Below are 21,830 nucleotides of genomic sequence, written 5' to 3'. Positions count from 1 at the left end.
ATCGCCAATGTCTGTAATGCAAGTATCGTTTTATAATCTTCTTTTAACAGTTAATGGCAACGCAGCTGGTGATTGTCTTCCTGCTGCTTTAAAACGCTCCATCGTTCCGTCAGAGGATGATGCTCATAAAAAAAGAGTAACTATTGTTAAGCCACTCTGAGCAACTGACCACCTTCTCTAGCAGCGTAAAGCGTTTTCTTGTGTTACTTCACTGAGTATTGAGTTCGAGGCTTTTGCCCTCATCCCTCGGTGTCTGATCCACGTTCCTGGATACAGTCCAGTTCTTTCTGTTAAAATACTGCAGCTGCTATTGTGCTGCAGCATATGCGTTGATGGATGGATGCTGAAATGCCAGGCTGTGCTTCTGGTTGACTTTTGTTGACTGACTTACAAGATTCCCCACCTTGATGCGTTACATATTAGTACTTCTCTTTATCTAGTGTTTTTGATAGAATGCTTTTGCATTTGAGGTTTGGATTTAAAAGAGAAAAATCAATGTAGACTTTCCTTTACATTAGGAAGACTAGAAAATAGTCACTGCATATCAAAACTGCTAAAAAAAACCCTGGAAAAAATCTACAGAAAGTAAGCAAAATTAATATTGTGTAAAACCTTAATGAACAATGGAAATTATTTCTAATAAAAGGAACTCTAGGCCAAGCCTAAATAATCTACTCTGTTACAAATGTCTACCTAATTATTGGTTTACCCTTGAGGTAAAATCATTTTAATTGGTTTTCGGAAAGTCTGAATGGAAAACCCTGATGACTTTACAAGTTTCTGTCACAATTACCCACGAAGGAATACTCATACCTTTTGGTTTTGTTGGTTGTTTTTTTTTTTTTTTGGGGGGGGGGGGGCGTTAGCTTAAAATCTATTTTACCCCACTTGCTTCCCAGCTTTGGGCTGAGTGTGTTTAGGGCTATTTTAATTTTAAAGACCCCTCCCCCCAACCACATTGGAAGAACAGACCGAAATCTGATGGAAAAAAATCCTTACACATGAAGATGGTATCAGCATCACCAAAATGATTTTCACTTTAGCAAAAAGAAAAGCAACAGCAAACCAGTATTTGGGTGCATCAGGAGAACAAATAGAACAGTTAACACAGTGCAAGGATAAAAGGTGTGTTGTTAAGAAGCTGATTTCATTCAGCAATGTACTTTTCAACATCTGTCTAGTTCCGAGCAAGTGGATAGTCCCAGTTTGGGAGCTCTACTGTGTGGTTAATGGTAGAAACCTCGTTCAGGACTTAGCTGACCTGCAGTTGCTCGTGCACCCCCAGCTCACCAGAAGCCCCAGCCCCAAACCCCGATGCACGCGTGGACAAGGCAGATGCCTTTTGTTCTGTTGCACTAAGCTCTTCTGCATTCCTCCCACGTACGGTCTCGTATCTCATTGCCTGTTGTTGCTTTCTGACTACTGAGAGGTAGACTTCGGTGGAGGAACCGTGGGGGAAGAACCTTTTGTTTTCCACAGACAAATGAGCAATCAGTCGGTTAATTCAGAAAACTTGGAAGTCTTGCACTTAAAAACAAAAAAGCCTTTCATTTCTGGCATGCCAGGTGGCACTGTTTTCGTTAGGGATGATTCAGTGCTACTGGAAGTCAGTGTTTACACAGATTATAAATATTAACAGCTACCGGTCGGGACAGCGCAACACCAAAGAAGAAATGACAGGGAGGACTGGCTATAAAATTATGTCTTGCGTAACACTAAAGCGAGAGAGGACCTGAAGAAGGCATTTAGGATTAACAGAGTGACAGGCACCCCCCCCCCCCCACACACACACACACGGCGGGGGGTGGGAGAAGATAATTTCTCTCCACAAACGGGGTGCGGGGAGAAGCCTCCTTCGCGCGGGGCGACGGCGGGCCGGGGGGCAGCCCAGCATGAGGTGGCGGCCCGCTCCTCGCCGACCGGCGGGCGGGCTGGCGGACCCAAAGCCCCTGAGGAGGGCGAGAGTGACCCGGAGGTGGTCAAGTTCACAGGCAGAGGGGCCGCAACGACAGCAGCCCCCGGCCGCCGTCTGGGAGGACGACCGGGGCCGGGAGGGGCCCGAGGGAGCCCCCTCAGCCGCCGGCGACGCCCGTTAACTATTGCGGCGCCCGCACGCGCCCCGCTCGGCGCGCCCCGCCCCTCCCCCAGCGGAGCGCGCCCCGTGGCGGCGGCGGCCCCTCGAGGCAGCCCGGCGCGTCCCCGCCCGCCGCCGCCGCCGCCGCCGGGCGGGACCATCTCTCCCCTTGGCGAGGGGGGGGGCGCGCTCCGCCCCGGCTCCCCGCCTGGCCCGCCTCCCCCCCGCGCCGCGCAGAGCGCCCCTCCGCCTGGCGCGCGGCGTGGTCACGCCCAGCGCAGGCATTAGCGCCCCCCGGTGCGGGGCGCGGGCGCCCGGGCATCCTCCGGAGCGGCGGCGGCGGCTCCTCCCCGGCACCTCGGAGCGCCGCGGGCGCGGAGCGGCTCTCAGCGCCAGCCGTGCGCGCTCCGCCGCCCCTCTCTGCCGCCGGACAACGCCATGAAGCCGGCGGTGCTGGAAGTAATGAGGATGAACCGGGTGTGCAGGATGGTCCTGGTCACTTCCGTGGGCTCCTTCATCCTCGTCATCTTCTATTTCCAAAGTATGTTGCACCCAGGTAGGGCACCGGCACCGCCGCACCGGCACCGCAACGGCATCGGCACCGGCACTGGCCCCGCGGAGGGTAGCGCCCAGCTCCGCGCCGGTCCCGCTACCCGCCGGCGCAGGTGGCGGGCGCCCCGGGAGCCCTCGCCGGCTGCCGCCGGCCCCGGCTCTCGCCTCCGGCGCCGCTGCGGCAGGCGCGGGGCTCGGCGGCGTCGGCGGGCGCAGCGCCCTGCGGTCCGGCCGGCAGCCCCGTCCCGGCCGCCGCCCGGGGCAGCCGCGGGAAGGTCGCCTCGCCCACCGGAGGAAACTTCCCGCGAGAGGGAGGAAAGTTGTTTTCTTTATAAATTTTATTGTTTTCTGCCTTATATCGTGCGTTTGGGGGAAGAGGGACGGGGGCCGGCACTGGCCGGCGAGCCTGCCGCGGCGGAGAGCGGCGCCGGGAGCTGCCCGGCCCCCGCGGCTCCCTCCCCGCCGAGAGAGGGACTCCCTCCGCCCCCCCGTCCGCCGCCGGGACTGCGGGTCCTCGGCTTCGCTGCTTTTCGTTTTTGGGGGTGTCGGGGACACCCGCGGCCGCGGGCGGGCAACTTAGCGCCGGCTCGCCCAAGTTGGCCGGAGCGGCGGGGGCGGCTGCCCGGCCCGGGCCGTCCCGTCCCGTCCCTGCCCGCGGCGCAGGGGAGCCGGGCGCCCGCAGCGGGGGCGCTTCTGGCCGGCCCTGCCTTACCCCTGGGTGTTTGGGCGGCTGAGGCGCTCCTGGTGGTGCTCCTGGCTGGGCACGGGCGTCCGCACAGACCCAAACTGCGGGGTGGCATGCGGGGGCGTGATAAAGCCCTGATCCAAACTCCTGACTACCTAATGCGACTTGAATTTTCCAGTTTACAAGCGCAGCGGACGCGAGGGATATAGCTATACTGGGGGTAGCGGATACTGGCTCCCATGGAAGTCCCTGGTAGGTCGGCTATTGATTCACACAAAGGTGGGATTGGGCCACGGAAACTTCGCGCGGTATCTGCTGCGTGCACAGATCCATCGTGGACTGCAGTGAGACTGCTTTGTGCAGCTTGGCTGCAAAATTTATCCAGCATGGCAAAAAAATTAATTTTGATCTGTCTGTCTCACTTTTTCCCCTTCCTGCCTGAGAAATGAGGTGGAAATTGTACTTGCAGTGTCTTTTTGGAGGGATCTGACAGCTGGGCAGCGGAGTGAGGCTTGTAAGAGGGAGTGATGCCTCTTAGCATACCAACAGCTGTTGCTGGCATAGTGGCCGCACTTCTCGGCAGGCGAGTCTTCTCGGCCGTACCTGTAAATCTCTCCTGCCAGCTCTCGAGAGCTGACATAGCTGTAGCAAACAAGGGAATCGCAGCTTGGTAAAAATAAAAAGGACATACGCAGTTTGATTTTTTTTGCCTTCCTTTCTTGTGGCTACCAAACCACAGTTGATGCAAAATGATTTTTCCTTAAAGTTTTTGGAGTCAGAAGGTTGAGGCTTAGTGCGCTGATAGGATTAAGAATCGGTAGATCTGCTGTTCCATGGTGAAGCCAAGTCCCGTTTGGCGTTTTTCTATCAGCTGTCTGCTCCTCCAAAGTTGGTATCGTTTGCTTGATGAATGTGTTCTCGTATGGTGCCCATCTGTGCTAATACCTGCCAACTCCTTGGAAAAATTAGCATATTTTTACTTTCCTGCTGTGTCTGCTCCATGCTTACTGGTTTCACAAGGAGTGCTCAGCCCTTAGCAGACCTGGGGAAGGCTTTATTTCAGGGCGTCAAGGCACCATGTGGAATTGTTGGTGGTAACACAGCTTCAGCAATTTAATAAAAGTACGATATTTTCACTAGTTGCGTTCCACAGGTAGTATAGTTTGCATACATACTCAGAAAATTTGGCCAAGTGTTATTTTTTTCCCCCTTGTTTCAGATGAATTATACTGCTGGAACACAAACTCAGCGTGCAGTAGGTGAGAGATTAAATTAAATATTCTTCTGTGAATTTTTGAATGTAGAAAAATCGCCTTTCAAGAATTCTCAATGTGCTCTATAGCTAACTGCTGGAGATTATGGCTTTATATTCGTGCTATTGTGAAACTATAAATAGGTTGAGATTTTAGTACAATTCAAAGGATTTACCATAAACTCCGAGTAGAGAATGCGATGCTGTGAAATCACTGGGAGGATAATCTGCACCCTTTTTCCGTTTGACACGTATTTAGGTTGTTAACGTGAGTAGTGAAGTAGGTCTGGAAATAAATGCGATCACAACCTGTCCATTTTTATTGTACCTTTCTGATCGTAACTGATTCTGCTTTTTTTTGTGGGCTGTTTCTATAGTGGAAACTGCTAAAAAATCTATGAAACTCATCTAGACCCATATAGAGTGGGGTCATTCCGTTTACGTGCAGTTTGTAAAGCTCAAACAGCTATTTTCACCAGGTATCTATTACGTGATTCTGTGTATTACCATCTTGGTGGTGCAAGTGATAGATTAATGTGGAGTTCTTGAAGGGGCAGGAGAGAGGGAGGCAGCAGACCTGCCGATGCGATATACGTCAGGTAGCAGATCATTTGAGGCATTATATCCTTATTTTAAGATATGTCAGTAGCCCTTCTTGATGTATGTCTGAACTCACTGGAGCTGAACCCTGGGCAGAGTGCATGTCAGGTGGGATGGGGCTGGAGGTATTAAGAGCTTTCAACATCTTGACCGATGCCCTTTTTGTTGTGGAGGGTGTTCTAAATTTTAGCTGGTCTCTGTCGGAGTATGTGTCTTAGGATGGCTACCGGAGGGAGCTGTCTCTCATACCCTGGCATGCCTCCTGTCACTGTAGCTTGCAGTGCTCTGTACGATAGGCACTGTGCGATTGGAATTAGCTGAAAAATTCCCACCCAAACCTTTTGGATGGAAACTAAGGTTAAGTTCTTTGCAAGAAGTGTCAGCTCCTCATTCAAAATCTGGCAATTTCTTCACCCACCAAGTTCTCTTGGTGAATTTCAGGAGAATTGTTCTCTGCCTACAGAGCTTTCCAAACAATTTTAGGTGTGACATAGAAGGGGGACGATGCTGGAAGGCCATCAAGTGATGAGCCTAACCCCCCTGGGGGACAAGACAACTCTTCCATCTGTTAGATGAGCATTTTCCATTTTAGGAGGTCTGAATGTGGATCTCTTGCTAGAAACATTAGAAAAACAAATTTCTGCTGCCAGTTTTTTTTTCTTTGGGATAAATAAATAGGAAAATGATGTAGTTAACAGAAGCCTTTCTTAAAAAAAACAAACAAAAAAACCCCCTAACAACAAAAACACACCCAAAGCCTGAAGTGGGGAAGGTGAGCTTAGCCTTATCTTCGCTAAAGAATGTGATGTTGTGTCCCTTGCGCTGTATCTCAGATACCAGCATATTGGAAGGAGATCAGGTGCTTTTTACTCCTTGTTCTTTTTGGCTCCATACCTGTTCTTTGTTGGGAAGCCGGTGGTAAACGTGCTGTCCGGTTAATGCACCTTTGCATTGTCTGAATTTTGGCAGAGCTTGCCTCTGTGCTGGGGGACCCACCCTCCCAAATTAGGTTCCCTGACCAGTTGTTGTTGGGGGAAGGTGAACGGTGCTGCTCTCCGGTGCTCAGGAGCACTGTAAAGAAAACTTTGGAGATGATCCTGGCTTTTGTGGCTGATCTGTGGGTTTGGGGGACTGTTCCTGAGGGAGGAAACGGCAGTGGGGAATTCCTGTTGCCTGTCTAGCCTTTTCTGAAAAGAAAAAAACATTCTGCAGTGTTTGCTATAGCTGGATGGAGATTTTCCCCGGCTCTTTGCTCAGAGTATTTCCCCCCTTCACGCTCCTGCCATGTGTCATCCGCATAACTGAGTGCAACCTGATGATGGCTCCATGCTCCTGGATCTTCTGTCTGCGTACAACGGGTCAGTTTTGGGGTTTTATATGACAGCCCATCATAGTTGTATCTGCTGCCTTTCCTGTGAAATCAGTTTGCTCACTAGTCTTTAGCCTGCCTACACTTTCCCAGATGTGTTTGCTTTCTTCTGTAGACATCCCGGCTGCAGTGAGCAGGTGACTGTGTGTCCGTAAGTGCAGGCAGGAGCTGCTCTGCTAGGCTGGGGTCAGACTGGCAATGTGCTGGCATCCTTCAAGATGAAAAATTCCACATAAAGGTAGAATAATTAATACTGTCTTTATCTTACCTGAGACAGGTTTATGAAACTAACTTCTTATAAACCTGATACTATTTTTTTTCCCCACTGCAGACCAGAATGTTTTTGCTCCATTTTTCATCTCCTGTTTTAGACTTCTACTGTTTTCCTATGGATGCTAACAAAGGATAGATCCTCAGACTTGCCTCCTGTCCACGATCATCTCAGTTACGCATGCAGCACTGTATGACTGATAGCTGCTTGTTCCTTACAGAAGGCTGATGTCTACCTTTGCTCAAATGTCAGAACAACTCAGATCACATGAGATTTTTTTCCTTATGTCTGAAGATAAGCTCACCGTTGGTTTTGATGGAAGATTCTGTTTGAAAATCAAGGCAGCAGTCTCCCATTTTGCAATTGATCCTTGCTTTCTCCCCTGCTTATAAAGGGGAATGAGATCTGCAAAGCAGTGGGTGTGTGGCATTCCTTTGTAGGACTCCGTATACTGGTTTTAAATTATTCTGTTTGGGATACTGAGAAATGGAGTTCGTTTGACAGCCACAAGAATCTGGCCCTCATTTAATTGCATGCGGTGAAATCCATCCCCCAGTCGCAGGCAGAAACCCTGCTGTGTGCCTGCGAGGGGGCCGTGCTGTATCCTTCTGTCGGTGTCCTTATAAGCTTTTCATTGATTTCCTTGGGACTGCGTCATCAGTGTGAGCAAACTTATTCTGGTCCCTCTTCTCAAAGGTACTGGTAGTCTGTAACTGCTTTAAGTTGAGAGTTAAACTGCTCTTTGAGTCTTCTGAAAGTCTTCATAGTTAGTGAATATTAAACTTACTAGCAGGGCATCTTTTTCTGTCTTAGTACGTATGAGCGTAGCTTTTTGCAACAACTGCTTGCTGACCGTAAGAAATAAAAATCTGTTTCTGAATGTATTCAAGCAAAAATTACCTCGCGCTGTCAACAGTAATGTTTTAATAAATTTTAATTTTTCAGAATGCTTATTGCTCCACAGTTACCATTTCTACACTGTAGATTTTCATAAGCTTTTAATTTTTTTGTTACTATGAATCAATATTGGGAAACTGTGTGCTGACTTCCGTAGCATTAACACTCTGTATTCACAGCTTTAAGTGTCATGACTTGGCTAAAGTCTAACTTTTTCAGGTATAAAGTCAATGTGAATGGAAACTTTCTTTTTCCTTTAGAAATAAACATACAGAGCAGAAATGCCCAGTGCTTTTTATGAACAAATTTATACAGTTGATAGAGTGCAACTAGTATGTCAATTTTATCTCTGTATAGGGTGAGCATATTTCTGAATTCTTAAATTGTTTCCATTACTTTTTAGAAGTGACAGGTAGTTTATCTTGTACTGTACCATGTAGCTAACTCTAAAAGCGGTTCAGAGATTTGGAAGAAATTAGATCCATGTTACTTTTCCCAAAGCCAGCACTACTGTATTTTGTTTGACTCTGTTGCCAGATGTACTGTATCAAATCCAGCCTGACAAAGCTGCTGCAGTTGTCCTTGTGTGAATGTCATTTCAGCACAGTTTTTTCCTCTCAAGCCTTTTGGGCTGATGCATATGTATTATGTATCAACTCTAAGGTGATCCTGAGGGAGTTAAGGACAGGGTTGGGGGATGCAAGGATTTGAATCTGATGGTTTTTCTTGCAGATTGTTCATGTTGTTCAAGGCAAACTTTTGAGTTCTGTGTGTGACTTGTCTAAGTGTCAATGTATGTAAAATCAAGTGTGGATGTATGAGTGAAGGGCCCAGTTCAAATCAGTAAACAGAGCAGGATTTTTCCCCTTCACATTAAGGAAATAAAATTAAGTTCAGGAATTTTGTATTTGTGTAGACCTGGTGTGTCTGGGATAAAGACAGATGTCTGTGGTGGGTCATTTAGATGCCACCTACTGTATTACAAGGATAACATTTCAAAGCACGTTCGTGTTTTGTTGGATGTTCCTGTTCCCTGTGGAGCCCATTCATGTAAGATCTTTGTGGGTGAGGTAGGTATTTGTCCTTACAGTCACAATTCAAACTGTAGAGTTCGGTTAATTCCTCCTTATTTCTGTTTCAGTATCCAAGTTATAGATAGCACCCTTTTGTTGTGGGCAGAATGCTTGCATGTGACGAAGTGGTGTTTCTGGCACAAGCCTCATGCTCTAACTAGAAGATGAGACCACCAGAGACTACAGCGAACCAACAAGAGAATTCAGTTCCTAATTATCTCTGGCTCATGCCTCCAGACAGAGGGATTTTCTCGGATTCCAATTTTGTGAATGTAATCAGTGGAGGGTGCAGAGTGTTCCCCTTTCCTATAATTGTTTGGCACCTGAAACTAAGGTTTTATGAATAAATCAAAATTCTACCGCATATACACTTGGACTCTGTGTCACTTCTCTTGCATAATGTTGTTATCCCCCATTTTTCATTTAATGCCAGATCGATAAATGTGGTTTGTTGGCTTGCCCTCTCAACATACTCCTTAATAAGAAGTTAGTTGTTGGTGAAATTGTCTGGAGTAGATCCATTCCCTCCTGTCAAACTGAAGCCGTAGGTTTTCAAATGAACGGCCCCTGTTAGATTTCAGCTCCCTCCCCGCTGTCCTCTTAGGTTGTCACACCAGCTGTAGCATCACTAGGAAGTACCTAATGAAAGGCAGCCAGCGCACAAATAATGTGCATTTATGTGTAAGGAGTAAGTGCACGGAGGGTGGTGACCATCCCGTGGCAGTGTACATCCTCTGCTCTGCCCCTTTTGCGATTCCCTGTTGGGTCCCTGGGGGCTGGTGGGGAGCCCCTCGCAGAGGACATGGGAATTGCAAATGTGTCTGTGGGAGCTAGCTTGTTTTACCTGTTCCACTCTTTGAACTTAGAGAGTTGAAAAGCTTTGTGCTGGCAAGTCTTGGAGAGCCAGAGCAGATGACAGGATCCTCATTTCTGTCACATGCTAACAGGACTTTGACTAAACAGCATAGTATAAATAGGTGCAACACAAGCATTTGTTTATTTGCAGCAAGCAAACTTTGTGTCTGTGTGGGTCAGGGAGGCTTCCCTGTGTTAAAGAAATTTCCCTGCCTTATGCATTTCACATTTAAATACCCAGTTTGTTTTTACTTTAAACTAATACGCTCTTTTTGGTTGCTTTTTACACCTTGCCCAATGTTAGCAATGAAAGTAAATGGCAGCTTTGCTTTTGGCCTTATTAATTTTACACGTTAGAAATGAGGTCCTAAATGAGGCATTAACATTTAGCTTGTAAGCGTCAGAAGGGGATGTTTTATTTAAAAGAAATAACATTAGATGGCTGCCACTGGAAACTTTGGAGTAAAATGTCATTAGAGTGTACTGACTGACACCGAGGCTAGGTTTGGAAACTTAATATTTCACCTTTTTTCCTCCTCATAAATTCGAATCTCTGGATTAAAAAAGCTGAGTATGAGCACTTACAAAATGCTGACTTAAAAAAAGAGGGCTGCGCACACAAAACACGTGTGCATGTGCACATGTACACACCCATCTTCTCTCTCCCTACAAAATCTGTAGTTGGTGGCCGAGGTAATGCAAATGCATTGATTTCTGAAGTGCAAACCCTTTTCTCCTAACAAGGCTGCTGTGAGGAATATGAAGTTCTTTGTTATTAAAAGAAACCCCAGAAGTGCCAAGGGCTCCACGTAGGTGCCTTTGTTATTTTACTAATTGAAACGTATAGTCAGTGTGGTTTCTCAGTTCTGTTATTTCTTCTCAACTTATACAATGTTTGGAAACATCCAGCTTGAGAGAAGTAATGATTTTATGAATTCTTTCTAGGCTGCGGAAAAGCAGGAATTTTTATGGGGGTATATCAGCTTAAACACTGAGAGTGCCTCTTCAAGGTAGCCTTCATCTTGTTTGTGCCAGGCTGTAGACACTGAAGGATGACTTTGCATCCGTTACTATCAATCACTGCTGCAATGGCTTCACACTCCTATGAAAAAACTTAAAAGAAGGTGCTGGGGGAAATGGAAAATACAAACAATGCGATCGAGCAGAATTTCTCACGGCACTGTGATTCCAGGGGTTTGGGAGATGGTAACTCTCCAACAAACGGCATGAAGGTAGGTGGACCGCGCCATGGAAAAACAGGTGTGAAATGATCACATCCTGTAAATGTTTTCTGCTCTTAATTTTGCAATGAGAAGTAGCCTTGATTTCAAGGATGTGAGTGAAGTGATCTGCATGTGGTTTTGCAGGATCTGGCTCCCCTTCTCTCGGTTCTCTAGTAGGTGAAAGGAGGATATGGTCCTTCTCAGCCGTGCTTGGTCTGCAAAGGAACTGCTGCTTTGAACGTTGTCTCAGGCTAAGAGATGCCATCCTTAGTCATCTTAATTGCAAAAGATTGCATCTTTTTATGTCACTTGGCTGGGTGGTGGGAGATGATGATTTTTAATTGCGGAGTCCACACATGATAATCCACAAGGAATAAAAGGCTTTGTTGGGTTTCAATCCACTTCTCAAACACATTGTACTCTGTAAAAAGCGGAGAACTGTGGGGGGTTTTTTTCCTACTTTGTTTTATTTTAAAAGCCAACACTTTCTGTTCATTTTTAAGACATTCTGACAATTCAAGATACGTTTTGTAAATGGTAAAAAGGTGGGTTTCAGGAGCCTCAGTAATGCCTTCTGAAGTCACTTAACAAATGACATACTTCGTAGCTAGTCTTTTTCATGCTTTTTTGGCTGATAAATGATTATATAAGGGGGTCAAAAAGTTTAAAATGGATAACTTGTAGGGATTTTTGGATTAGGGAAGGTAGACATATAATTAATAAGGTGGTTATAATTGGATCCCACGGATGATCTCTGCTGTAATACCTTGTCTTAAAACAAAGAGCTTTAGGTAGTTAAAATCCTTTTAAAGACTATTTGCATTATTGTGCTTTAAAGTTGATTGGTATGCTGGCAGAACAAAAATGTCTGTATTATCTGAAGTGACCTGACATGGAATAGCACGTTCTGCACCCACACTGGTGGGTACTAGGAGCTGAACATGTCCTTCTAGTAATCTGTATTTTTACAGCCTGTGTTGGAAGTGAGAGCAGAGAATTTATAGTAACTGAGGGGGAGGGAAGTAACACTTTTTAAACACTTGGTGATTAATAAGATGTGTCAGTTGGGGTCATAAATACAAAACTGATAAAGCCTGTCTTGATTATATATTTTGGTCTTGATTAGCTTCTAAAATATATTTGAGTTTCCAGATGGGGATAGTGCTTTGTCTTTGGAGTTAAGTATGTGTATGTGTGCACATAATTATGAAGTTGTCGTAACTGCTAATCAAGTGGGACAAATACACCAGAGAATCGGCGTGGCTACTGACACATGTACTCTGCCTCCCAAGTGTTGCTGTGTCCCACTCCCTTGGTTTAGCAATTGCTGCAAGATCAGTCAGCTGGACGTTGTGCTGAACTTTCTGCTACCTTTGCACTGGCAATCCTGTGGACCACACCTGCTGATCTTTGCCCTTCCACCTTCCTTCTTCTCTTCCCAAACCAGACTTGGTGATCCTTTGTGGTAAGTTTAGGGAAGCTCAAGTAGGATGAACACAGCTGCCTGCTAGGCTGTTGCGTTTGGGGTTTTGTTTTGGGCAAGCCATAAAATTTTTTGCCTTTTTCTGAAAAGAGTACATTGATGAGTGGTTTGAATATGCTGGTGGATTGATTGCGTGAGGTCTGCGTGATTGGCTGGTGGAGTCAGTGGTCGTTTTTCAGTTGATTTTAGTGAGCTCTGGGTCAGTTCTACTGTGCCAGAGCAGAGGCTTTTTGAATTGCATAAAGGGCACACATCCCCCGTGGTGGTAGAAATAAGGATTGCAGGCTTGGGTGGAGCTCTGTACTGTTTCTCCCCTGTAAATCTGGGTCAGCTCCATTGACTTCGTTATATCGATTCTGGATTGAAGCTACTGTAACGAAAAGCAGAATTTGTCCCTCTGTGTCTTCCTACAGATATACAATAGAATAACAGCTTTGCTTTTCTGCTTTCTCACTTATTTGTCCTTCATGGAATACTTCTGCATTCAAGTGAATGGTAGCTTTTTCCCCATAGAGATACATGCTTGAAGTATTGAAGCGGGTGCTGTCTATTTTCGTTAGTTTTGGTGGAAATGGCATTGACAGATAAGCTATATGTAACCATTAGCATGCAGGCCATCAATATGATCAAAGTCTTCTGGCTCTGCTGTAGAGCTTCTCTATCCCACGCAGAAGAGGCTATTAATATTTCTGGTGTGACAGCAAAAAGTGTAATTGCATTAAAGAAAAAACTGGGAAAAAGTTGGGGCTTCTGGAGCTGTTAATTATTTTGAGATAGAACTCTTTCGAGATGCTAAATGAGCTGAAATGGATAATATAAGACAGACATGATTTAATTAAAATAGTCTTCATATTTGGCTGTCTTGATCCAGCTTGTTTTTCTTTTTTCCCCCAGAACCCATCAGTGTTTCTGGTGAGTCTTTCCCCATTCTGTTGCCTGTTGCCCGAATGCTTTTCTTAAAATCTTCCAAAGTAGAGAAAGGAGAATTTTTGCAAAGGATGCCAGGACAGTTTCAAAACAAAAATATACATGGGGCTATTGTGTCCGAATGGTTAGTAATGCACAAAGCTTATACATCAGTATAATGTCAGTGACTTACAGCCTCATCTGTCTCAAGAATGCTGTAGCCAGTGTGGTAACGTGTTACTGTGAGAACTCTTTGTGCAACTAGAAATGCGTCTCATTTCCTCCAGTGTGGTTGAGCACCAGGGTAAACAGGCCATAATCCTTGCATGTCCAAACTAGCTTGGGTTGTTTCCCATTGCCAATCTTTACATAGACTTTTTTCGCCTTCGTTTTAGTTTTCTTTGTATTCTTTAGACCTTTTGCTTGTTTCTACATTCATTGGGATGTGATGTGACCAAGAGATGGTCATGCTCCCTTTCCAGCTGTGAGGAGATCTTTTGTCCATCAGATTGTACCTCAACTGCTCTTACCTTGCCTGGTGCACTTCTCCAGCATTGTGGGAGCCTGGAAACACTGTTGAATGTCAAGCGATGTGTGTTGTATATTGGTTAATGGCAAGTCTGTGCTTTCCTGCTATCTGCTGCAGTTGAAAGCTTTCACTAGCAGCAAATTAGGAGCAATATTTCTGGAAATCTTTGAGACTTTGGGCCCAAGTCTACTTCTGTGGTGGTAATACTGTGCTTTTATCAGAAGGCTTAAAAATGTTCCACAAAGTAGGTCATACTTTCTTTTTTACTCTACAGTTAGGGCAACTGAGGCATGGAGAGGAAGGTTATATGTGGAGGGATTTGGTTAACAGTTTCCCACCAGGTTAGTGACGCATTCAGGAATACAACTTGAGGGTAGGATGGTTTTGTGGAGCCTGATGCTTGCATGATCTGAGGGCTGCAATCCCCTTTAGGGTTGGAATAGGTCGTAGTGCGAATTAGATGTCAGGCATAGCCAAAGTCCCGGCACTCAGCCCAAGGGACACCACTGCAGCCCCATCTAGGTGTGCTCTAGGCTTGTGAGGATGACTGTTGTGGACAGTCTTATATGTCCTTCATGGTGCTCCTGCCAGGAGAATCCTTCTGTTGCAGACACCTGGGCTTAGAGAGCTCCTTTTGAGCTCTCCTATACAAGGTGTTGCCTCTATGGGACCATGAGTTGTGCCCCAGGTCATCTGAGTCCTGATGCTAAGCTACAGATATCCTCTGCTTGGTTTTACTACAGAGTAGAGACATAAACGGTTCTTGCTTCTAATTTTTCCACTGTGTTTTGTCTTTATGTTTAGGTTTTTAAAGTGTAAATCTTCCCTGTGCATGCCCTGACAAATGCTGGATGGCCTTTCTTTTCTGGATCAGAAGTTGAAGCGATACTTGAAGGAAGAACATCAAAGGCCCTCACTAGCTCTTAGGAAGTAATTCTAGTTAGTGGCTTCTAATACTTCAGCATTGTGCGCCCAGCTTGAAGCCAGGTTGGATAAATGGAGCTTGGAAGCAAGCAGCAAAACATCCTCCTTTTCAAGTTGAGTACGGCGAAGTTTGCGTAAGGACATCTGACATGTTTGGTGCTTCCATCACTCGAGAGATGTAGTCACTGACTAGAGGCGTAGTGTTGCCTAATGGAAGAGGGATGCTGCAGCTCAGGAAATTGGGGTTCTCCTGCTGGTTCTTTCCTGCCCTGTGCAGACAGCATTTCAGCTATCTTATTCTTCAGCTACCTTCACCCTTGTACTATTTAAGCAACAGGCAGCCATTTCTTTGTCTGGAAAGGTTATCCTCTACGTAGTGTTCAACACAGAAAAGTGGTTGTCTAGGTGCAAGTGTCGTGACAATGCCATTATGCAAATGTCTGTGGAGATGTCACGTTATGGTTTGGATGTAGACAAACTGAGATGGAGGCCATGCCTGTGCTTAGAAATCTCTTTTCTGGAATAGCACGCCTGTCTTACTCAAGATAGCGTTGTGCTTGGACAACTTTTGCCAGTAAAAGATTTACTGGATTGATGATCAATATAGGTGACAAAAAGGCCTGCCTCTGCCCTTTTTGTTTTCTTTTGCCTTTGTGCCCAGGTCTGCTAGAGGTTTTGCTGGCAAATCTAAGTTTATTTAAAAAAAAAAAAAAAGAGAGAGAGAGAGAAGAGCACATGCAATAGAACTATACCCTTTCTATGGTCTTCCTATGTCAGCAAAGATTGTAAGTGTCGATGAAGGCTGATGTGCATGATCCATCCTGGGTTTATACTCACACACCCATGATTAACATATCTGTAAATTAAAATATTGCCTCTCTGCAAAATATATTGTCCCTGCACTTGCTTATTCTTATTTTATTGCAGTTTTAAGGTCAAAGTTCCTATCACTTACCAAAAAGGTAACATCAGTGATCTGTGGGAGGGGCTGCAGCTGCTGGCTGATGGTCTCCCAGATCCTTCCCTTTTAGACCTCCGTGTTCTCTGTGGTGGCTGTGGGACATTGCTGGTGTTCATTCCTTGAAACAGAAACCTCTGGTATAGCATTTCATGAATACTACTGCTCAGAATGGCCTCAAATTTAAATCTAGCATCTCTTTCAGTTCTCGTGGAGGTCAGGGGCATGAGAAATAATGCTTCATGCAGTGCTGTTCAAGGTGGGGAAACTGATGCTACTTAACATGTTTGAAAGGGTATTTTCTACCTCAGTCTTGGAAATGTAAACAAAAAACTTCCCATCTATCTTGTTGAAGATGTGTGACTGTTTCCCACAAGTGCACAGGACTAACAGCTGTAGTTTGAGCTGCAGTGAGGCATTTTGAAGAGACAGACCTTTTGTCAGCACTGTAAGACATGTAGGAATACTTTTCTTCCTGTCTTTTCCCTCCCCTGCTGATCTGTAAGTCTCTGACCCCCCCCTTATAGTCAAACAAGCATAGCCAAAAATGTACCTGTGTCTGTGAAATTCTGGGGTTTCTTTGCTTCTTGCTTGTCTGTCAGAGATTAATTTTGCATTGAATTATGAAAAATGTTGCTCTGCCACAAGTTGTGGCTGGTACTAGATTGCCAGCACACTACATCTGCATTTGCATGTTCAGGAGAGGGGCTACTTTAGAACTTCAGTTATAGCCTGAAAATACATGTGGAGTCTTTTCTTACCATTTAACTTCCTTGCTGGAAAAAGCAGGGTTGTGTCTTGTTTGTGATCTTTTCTAGCTGTAGGCAGTTTTAAGCATGATATAGTTATGTAGCAAACTAGAAAAACATACATCGATCATCCTCAAGTGAAGGCATGTAGGAACAGCACTATGGCCGCATCATATACCACATACATGGAAATTAAAGGAGCTGATTTTTGAGCAGACAACCAGTGTTTACATGTTTAGTTTATGTAGTAGCCCTTTCAGTTCCCATCTGTTCTGTGCCCTTTGGCAAGCGGGTTTGCCATTTTTTAACAAGCGAAGATGTTGTCAAGTTCAAGGAATAAGAGTCAGATTTTATTTTACTTGCTGCTTTCTTTGTACTGTTATAAGATGATCCTTAGGGAGAAGAGGTTGACCCCAGGAAGGAAGGAAGCTTTGTCTTCCCGGGCTGCCAATAATCTGTCGCTACAATGCAAGGCTGAGAGGTCAAAATTGCAAGTTAAGCGCTTATGACCCGAATGTATCTGACTTCCTCAAATGCAAGTGAGGCAGCTGCAAGGGGTCATGCTGTAAATGAGCATGATCTGAGAACCCCGTGTTTGTGCTTCTGCATCCATGGCTAAAGTATGGCTGGGATTTCTTGTTAAGGACTTTCATCCAGAACAGAGGGTGCAAAGATCGGAGTTCATATTCAAGTGGACCATAGCAATTAGCTGGCAGGAAGGAGGGCTTGGTTGGTTCCCGCTTTGCTTTAATCACTGTCCTTGCTCTTCTGCAGTACCAGCATACTCTCTACCTTTGTGGCTCTGCTGAAGCAGAGTCCTGTGGTGGGCACACCGCAGACCAGATCTTGAGGGCAGGAGTCTGTCGTGCCTGACATGCAGCGGCAACACCGACATATGTAATAGAGCTGCTCTGAACCTGTCTAGTTCAACATAGGTAGGGGGTAGCCCCAGCACAACAGAATAGCAAGTTATTGCTGAAAACAGTTGCTGGCTACCAAAGCTGGTAATTCTGGCAGATTTATTCAAACTCAAGTGTGAGCCTGCGCTTGACCCCACTTACCACTTCACTTCTGAGTTGCCTTGAAAAGGGCTTCTGTGCAGATACAAGCTTCATGGGAGCTCCAAGGTATGGATGGAGAGAACACTCACACTTTCATTACTGCTGAAGTAAGGATACATACGTCCCTGTCTGTGGCACGGGTGAGCCAAGCATAGATTGTCCACAGCTTCCCACTTGTGTTCTTCACTGCCTATCTCATACTGCCTTATACCAACACTGTGAGCTTGTGCTAGGTAAGTTGGTCAGCTGGCCTCCTTCCTAGGATAGGCAGATGTCCTGCTTTGTAGGGAGTTAGGCTGAACTGCCACTATGAGCAGTGTAGACTCACGGCATCTGTGTCAGGATGAGCTGTGCCCCAGCACTGTTCTTGGACAGTGCTGCTAACACTGGTGTCTGTGGGTAATCTGCTTCTTTTGGAGACTAGGTTTCAATAAAAGGCCAAATCAGTAAAATTAACCTCCTTCCTAGCAACTGCCTGCAACAATCCAGGAAGCTGTTGGAGGAGCTGGGAGTTGACCCTCTGTCACCAGGACCATCTCTTCCCTCCTGATTTGCACGTCCCTGTTCTGCTGACATTGCCCAAAGACATGGTCATTCAGTAACAAACCTGGAGCTTAGTAGGTTGAACAGACCCCAGGTGGATTACTTTATACTGTGGTTGTGATTAAACTAGAGGCAGAAATCATTAATAGTGTCTGGTACTTTCCACCTCTTTTATTGTTTGGGTCCAGAAGATTTTTACTTCCTGGTTAGAAAGTCAATGTGTTCCTTGCAAACTTTTAATGAGTTATTTTTACTGCAACTTTGCTTCTGTTTATCCCTTTTTCTTTTAACGTGGGGGAATATAGGTGTCAGGGAGCAGCAGAAGCGGGGCTCCCCACGAGGGGCGATGAGATGAGAGTCGAGGGTGAGCCCAGGGTGGGGAGTGCCCTCAGTGATGGGGTGCAGCCCCACGGCACCCAAGCAGGGTCGTGACAAGCTCTGGCCATGGTCCCAAGTAGGGTGAGGTAACAAGTTGAGAATATGTCCACCCAGAAGACAGGGCTTAACCATAAAAAGTATGAGGTCCATCCAGGAAGACCAGCCAGTAAGTTTGGACATCAGGAGAAAAGGCTGGGCATAGGGTCACCCATGACATAGCTTAGGTCAGGACTGGATGCCCAGGCCTGAGCTTAAGTAGACCTGCAGGCTTGTGGACTGGGTGTGTGGATGGGGGTTCCTAGGGAGGTTGGTCAGGGCAACTAAGGCCTGTTGGTGCCCTTGGGGCCCTGGCAGTAGGGTTGCTAGCTCATTTTTATGATCTGCTGATTTACCAACTTCTGAAAAAAGCTCTTCTGACAGGCATCACAGATGGCCTTGTGCTGCAGAGGAGCCCGGAGACAAGTGGTAGGCAGTGAGAAGAATTTGCTGTGCCGGTTGTTCCACCACCATGATCATAAGGGTTTCATGTTTTGTGCAGATGTAATGCGTTGTGGTTAGTCACTGCTTTTAGACTTCCTCAATTTTGCATGGTAAATGTGAAAATGCTTTGGGGGGGGGGGGGGGCGGGGAAAACATCTCAAAACAACGTTGAAACACGTTATAGCAGTTATAGCCAGGAACACTCCATGCCTGATGAGCAGCTACTTCTTCAGACCTGGTAAAGTTAGTTATCCTTCGGATGACCAGAACAGCATCTCATGTAATCCTGGGATTTGCGGCATTGTTATAACATTTAAGCCCACGGTTTGGGTTTAAATGGATGGGTATAAGAGGATAAAAAGTTGGTGGGATATGGACATGTAGGTTATCTGATGTTGTTCTGTTGAGGGGGAAGAGTCCCTAGTAGGGGAATCTATTTCATCATGAATATTTATTCAAAAGAAAATTAGTTACTTTCTGCTAAATGGTTACACATAGCATGGTACATGTTTGTAGAGGGGCAGGACTGACTTTCCAAGTGTGCGGTCCCTGGCAGCGTTAGCTGGTGATGTGCAAGTACATTGCAGGTCATGCCTTTTGTTGCTTCCTCTTGTTCTGCCATGAACCTGCTGCCCTCTTGGTCTAGTTTGCTGGCTCTGGTGATGCTGGCATGCAAACTACACCGGCATGCAAACTACACCAGCATGCTACTCCATGCTGGGCCATTCTTCACAGTTAATGTTAGTACCAGCCTCTCGACCCGGAACTGGTGGTGAAGCAGGCAAAACCTGATGAAAGCACATGCCTAATTGGATTTTTAGATCATGCTTTAAAAATGTTGGATTTTCAAATACTTCCGTTAGTGGGCATTAGTACTGAGGAGAAATGTGTCACCAGGTAGTTTTTTGAGTCAGAATTTAAGTATAATTAAAAAGAGATTACTGAACTCAATAATATTAAAATAAATGCTTTCATTAAATAAAGAACACCACTGGAACCTGTGGATGCATGTAGGCAGTGTGCTGACCCGTTGCCTGCAGCTTGATGTTAAGGCAAGAGAGGGACAAAGGGAACTGATGCTCACTGGGACTTCCTTACTGTTGGCTGTGCAGAAGGTTCATTTGGAGGGAGGGTAGTGTAATTCCACAGAAGTGAGCAGAAGAAACGTACATGGGTTCAGCCAGGAAGTGTCAACCTGGCTAGCAACAGATTCCATGGTCTGCATTGGAATAATAGGCGGAGAAGTAAAATTATAATTATTAATTTACATTTTTATCCTTTTGCTATGTTGAGACAGCCAGCATGGCTTCACCAAGGGCAAGTCCTGCCTGACTAACCTAGTGGCCTTCTGTGATGGAGTGACTACATCAGTGGACACGGGAAGGGCTACAGATGTTGTCTGTCTGGACCTCTGTAAGGCCTTGGACACGGTCCCCCACAACATCCTTCTCTCTAAACTGGAGAGGTATGGATTTGATGGGTGGACTGTCCAGTGGGTGAGGAATTGCTGGGATGGTCGCATCCAGAGGGTAGTGGTCAACGGCTCAATGTCCAGATGGAGACTGGTGATGAGTGGTGTCCCGCAGGGGTCCATATTGGGACCGGTACTGTTTAATATCTTCATCAATGACATAGACAGCGGGATCGAGTGCACCCTCAGCAAGTTTGCAGATGACACCAAGCTGAGTGGTGCAGTCAGCACGCCAGAGGGATGGGATGCCGTCCAGAGGGACCTGGACAAGCTCAAGAAGTGGGCCCGTGTGAACCTCATGAGGTTTAACAAGGCCAAGTGCAAGGTCCTGCACCTGGGTCGGGGCAACCCCCAGTACCAGTACAGGCTGGGGGATGAAGGGATTGAGAGCAGCCCTGCCGAGAAGGACTTGGGGGTACTGGTGGGTGAAAAGCTGGACATGAGCCAGCAATGTGGGCTTGCAGCCCAGAAGGCCAATCGTATCCTGGGCTGCATCCAAAGAAGCGTGGCCAGCAGGTCGAGGGAGGTGATTCTGCCCCTCTACTCTGCTCTGGTGAGACCCCACCTGGAGGACTGTGTCCAGCTCTGGAGCCCTCAGCATAAGAAAGACACGGGCCTGTTGGAGCAGGTCCAGAGGAGGGCCACGAAAAGGCTCAGGGGGATGGAACACCTCTCCTGTGAAGAAAGGCTGAGAGAGTTGGGGTTGTTCAGCCTAGAGAAGAGAAGGCTTCGGGGAGATCACCTTGCAGCCTATCGGTACTTAAAGGGGGTTTATGAAAAAGATGGTGGCAACCTCTTTAGCAGGGCCTGTTGCGACAGGACAAGGGGGAATGGCTTTAAACTAAAGTAGGGTAGATTTAGACTAGATATAAGGAAGACATTTTTTACGCTGAGGGTGGTGAAGCACTGGCACAGGTTGCCCAGAGAGGTGGTGGATGCCCCCTCCCTGGGAACATTCAAGGTCAGGCTGGACGGGGCTCTGAGCAACCTGATCTGGTTGAAGATGTCCCTGCCCGTGGCAGGGGGGTTGGACTAGATGACCTTTAGAGGTCCCTTCCAACACAAACTATTCTATGATTCTATGTATCCTAGTTAATTTGCAAATGAATATTCTTTTGCAGTGTTGCCTGTCAATCAGGTGCATTTCACTCTGCCAGTCACCACCTTAGGGTTGGGTTTTCAGTGCTTACAAATACTTCAAATTAAACTGGGAGGTAACAGGCACAAGTGAGAGAGTTTCTCACTGGTTGTAAGGACAAATTCCCCTAATTCTCAATTATGTGTCTCTCAACTCCATTATGACGGAAATTTATTAACCTTGTCTTATGAGCAATTTAGTATGCCACTTTCTACTGCTAAAGATTGCATTTTTATGATGCATTTTTGATTAATATTGTTAGTGTGTGTGTTTTACCACCAGTTATTCTTGGCTGTAGTTTCAGTCTTATGCTTGACTGCTTTTCCCTTTTATTTTTACTGAAATACATTATGCAGGGG

General features: G+C 46.1%; 1 protein-coding gene and 1 long non-coding RNA gene across 3 annotated transcripts in view; both read left to right on the top strand.

Moving 5' to 3' along the window:
* The first annotated feature begins 2,418 nt into the window (after nucleotides 1–2,418).
* CHST11 (carbohydrate sulfotransferase 11) overlaps nucleotides 2,419–21,830 on the top strand; it is a 181,566-nt gene continuing 162,154 nt past the window's right edge. The window contains exon 1 of one of the 2 annotated variants that reach the window (XM_076339371.1): nucleotides 2,419–2,615. In XM_076339371.1, the coding sequence (XP_076195486.1) occupies nucleotides 2,513–2,615 (103 nt within the window). In that variant the 5' untranslated portion in view covers nucleotides 2,419–2,512. Of the gene's footprint in view, nucleotides 2,631–21,830 lie in introns of both variants that reach the window. The other variant, XM_076339362.1, reaches the window with a different exon arrangement.
* On the top strand, nucleotides 4,473–9,134 carry LOC143160962 (uncharacterized). The gene is made up of 3 exons (XR_012995459.1): nucleotides 4,473–4,570; nucleotides 6,648–6,770; nucleotides 6,864–9,134. It is a non-coding gene; the product is annotated as an uncharacterized LOC143160962 (long non-coding RNA).

The sequence above is a fragment of the Aptenodytes patagonicus genome, chromosome 1 (assembly GCF_965638725.1).
Source record: "Aptenodytes patagonicus chromosome 1, bAptPat1.pri.cur, whole genome shotgun sequence".
In the NCBI taxonomy this organism is placed as follows: domain Eukaryota; kingdom Metazoa; phylum Chordata; class Aves; order Sphenisciformes; family Spheniscidae; genus Aptenodytes; species Aptenodytes patagonicus.
Note: the sequence above shows the minus strand (reverse complement) of the source record. Positions and strands in the feature narration are given on the sequence as shown.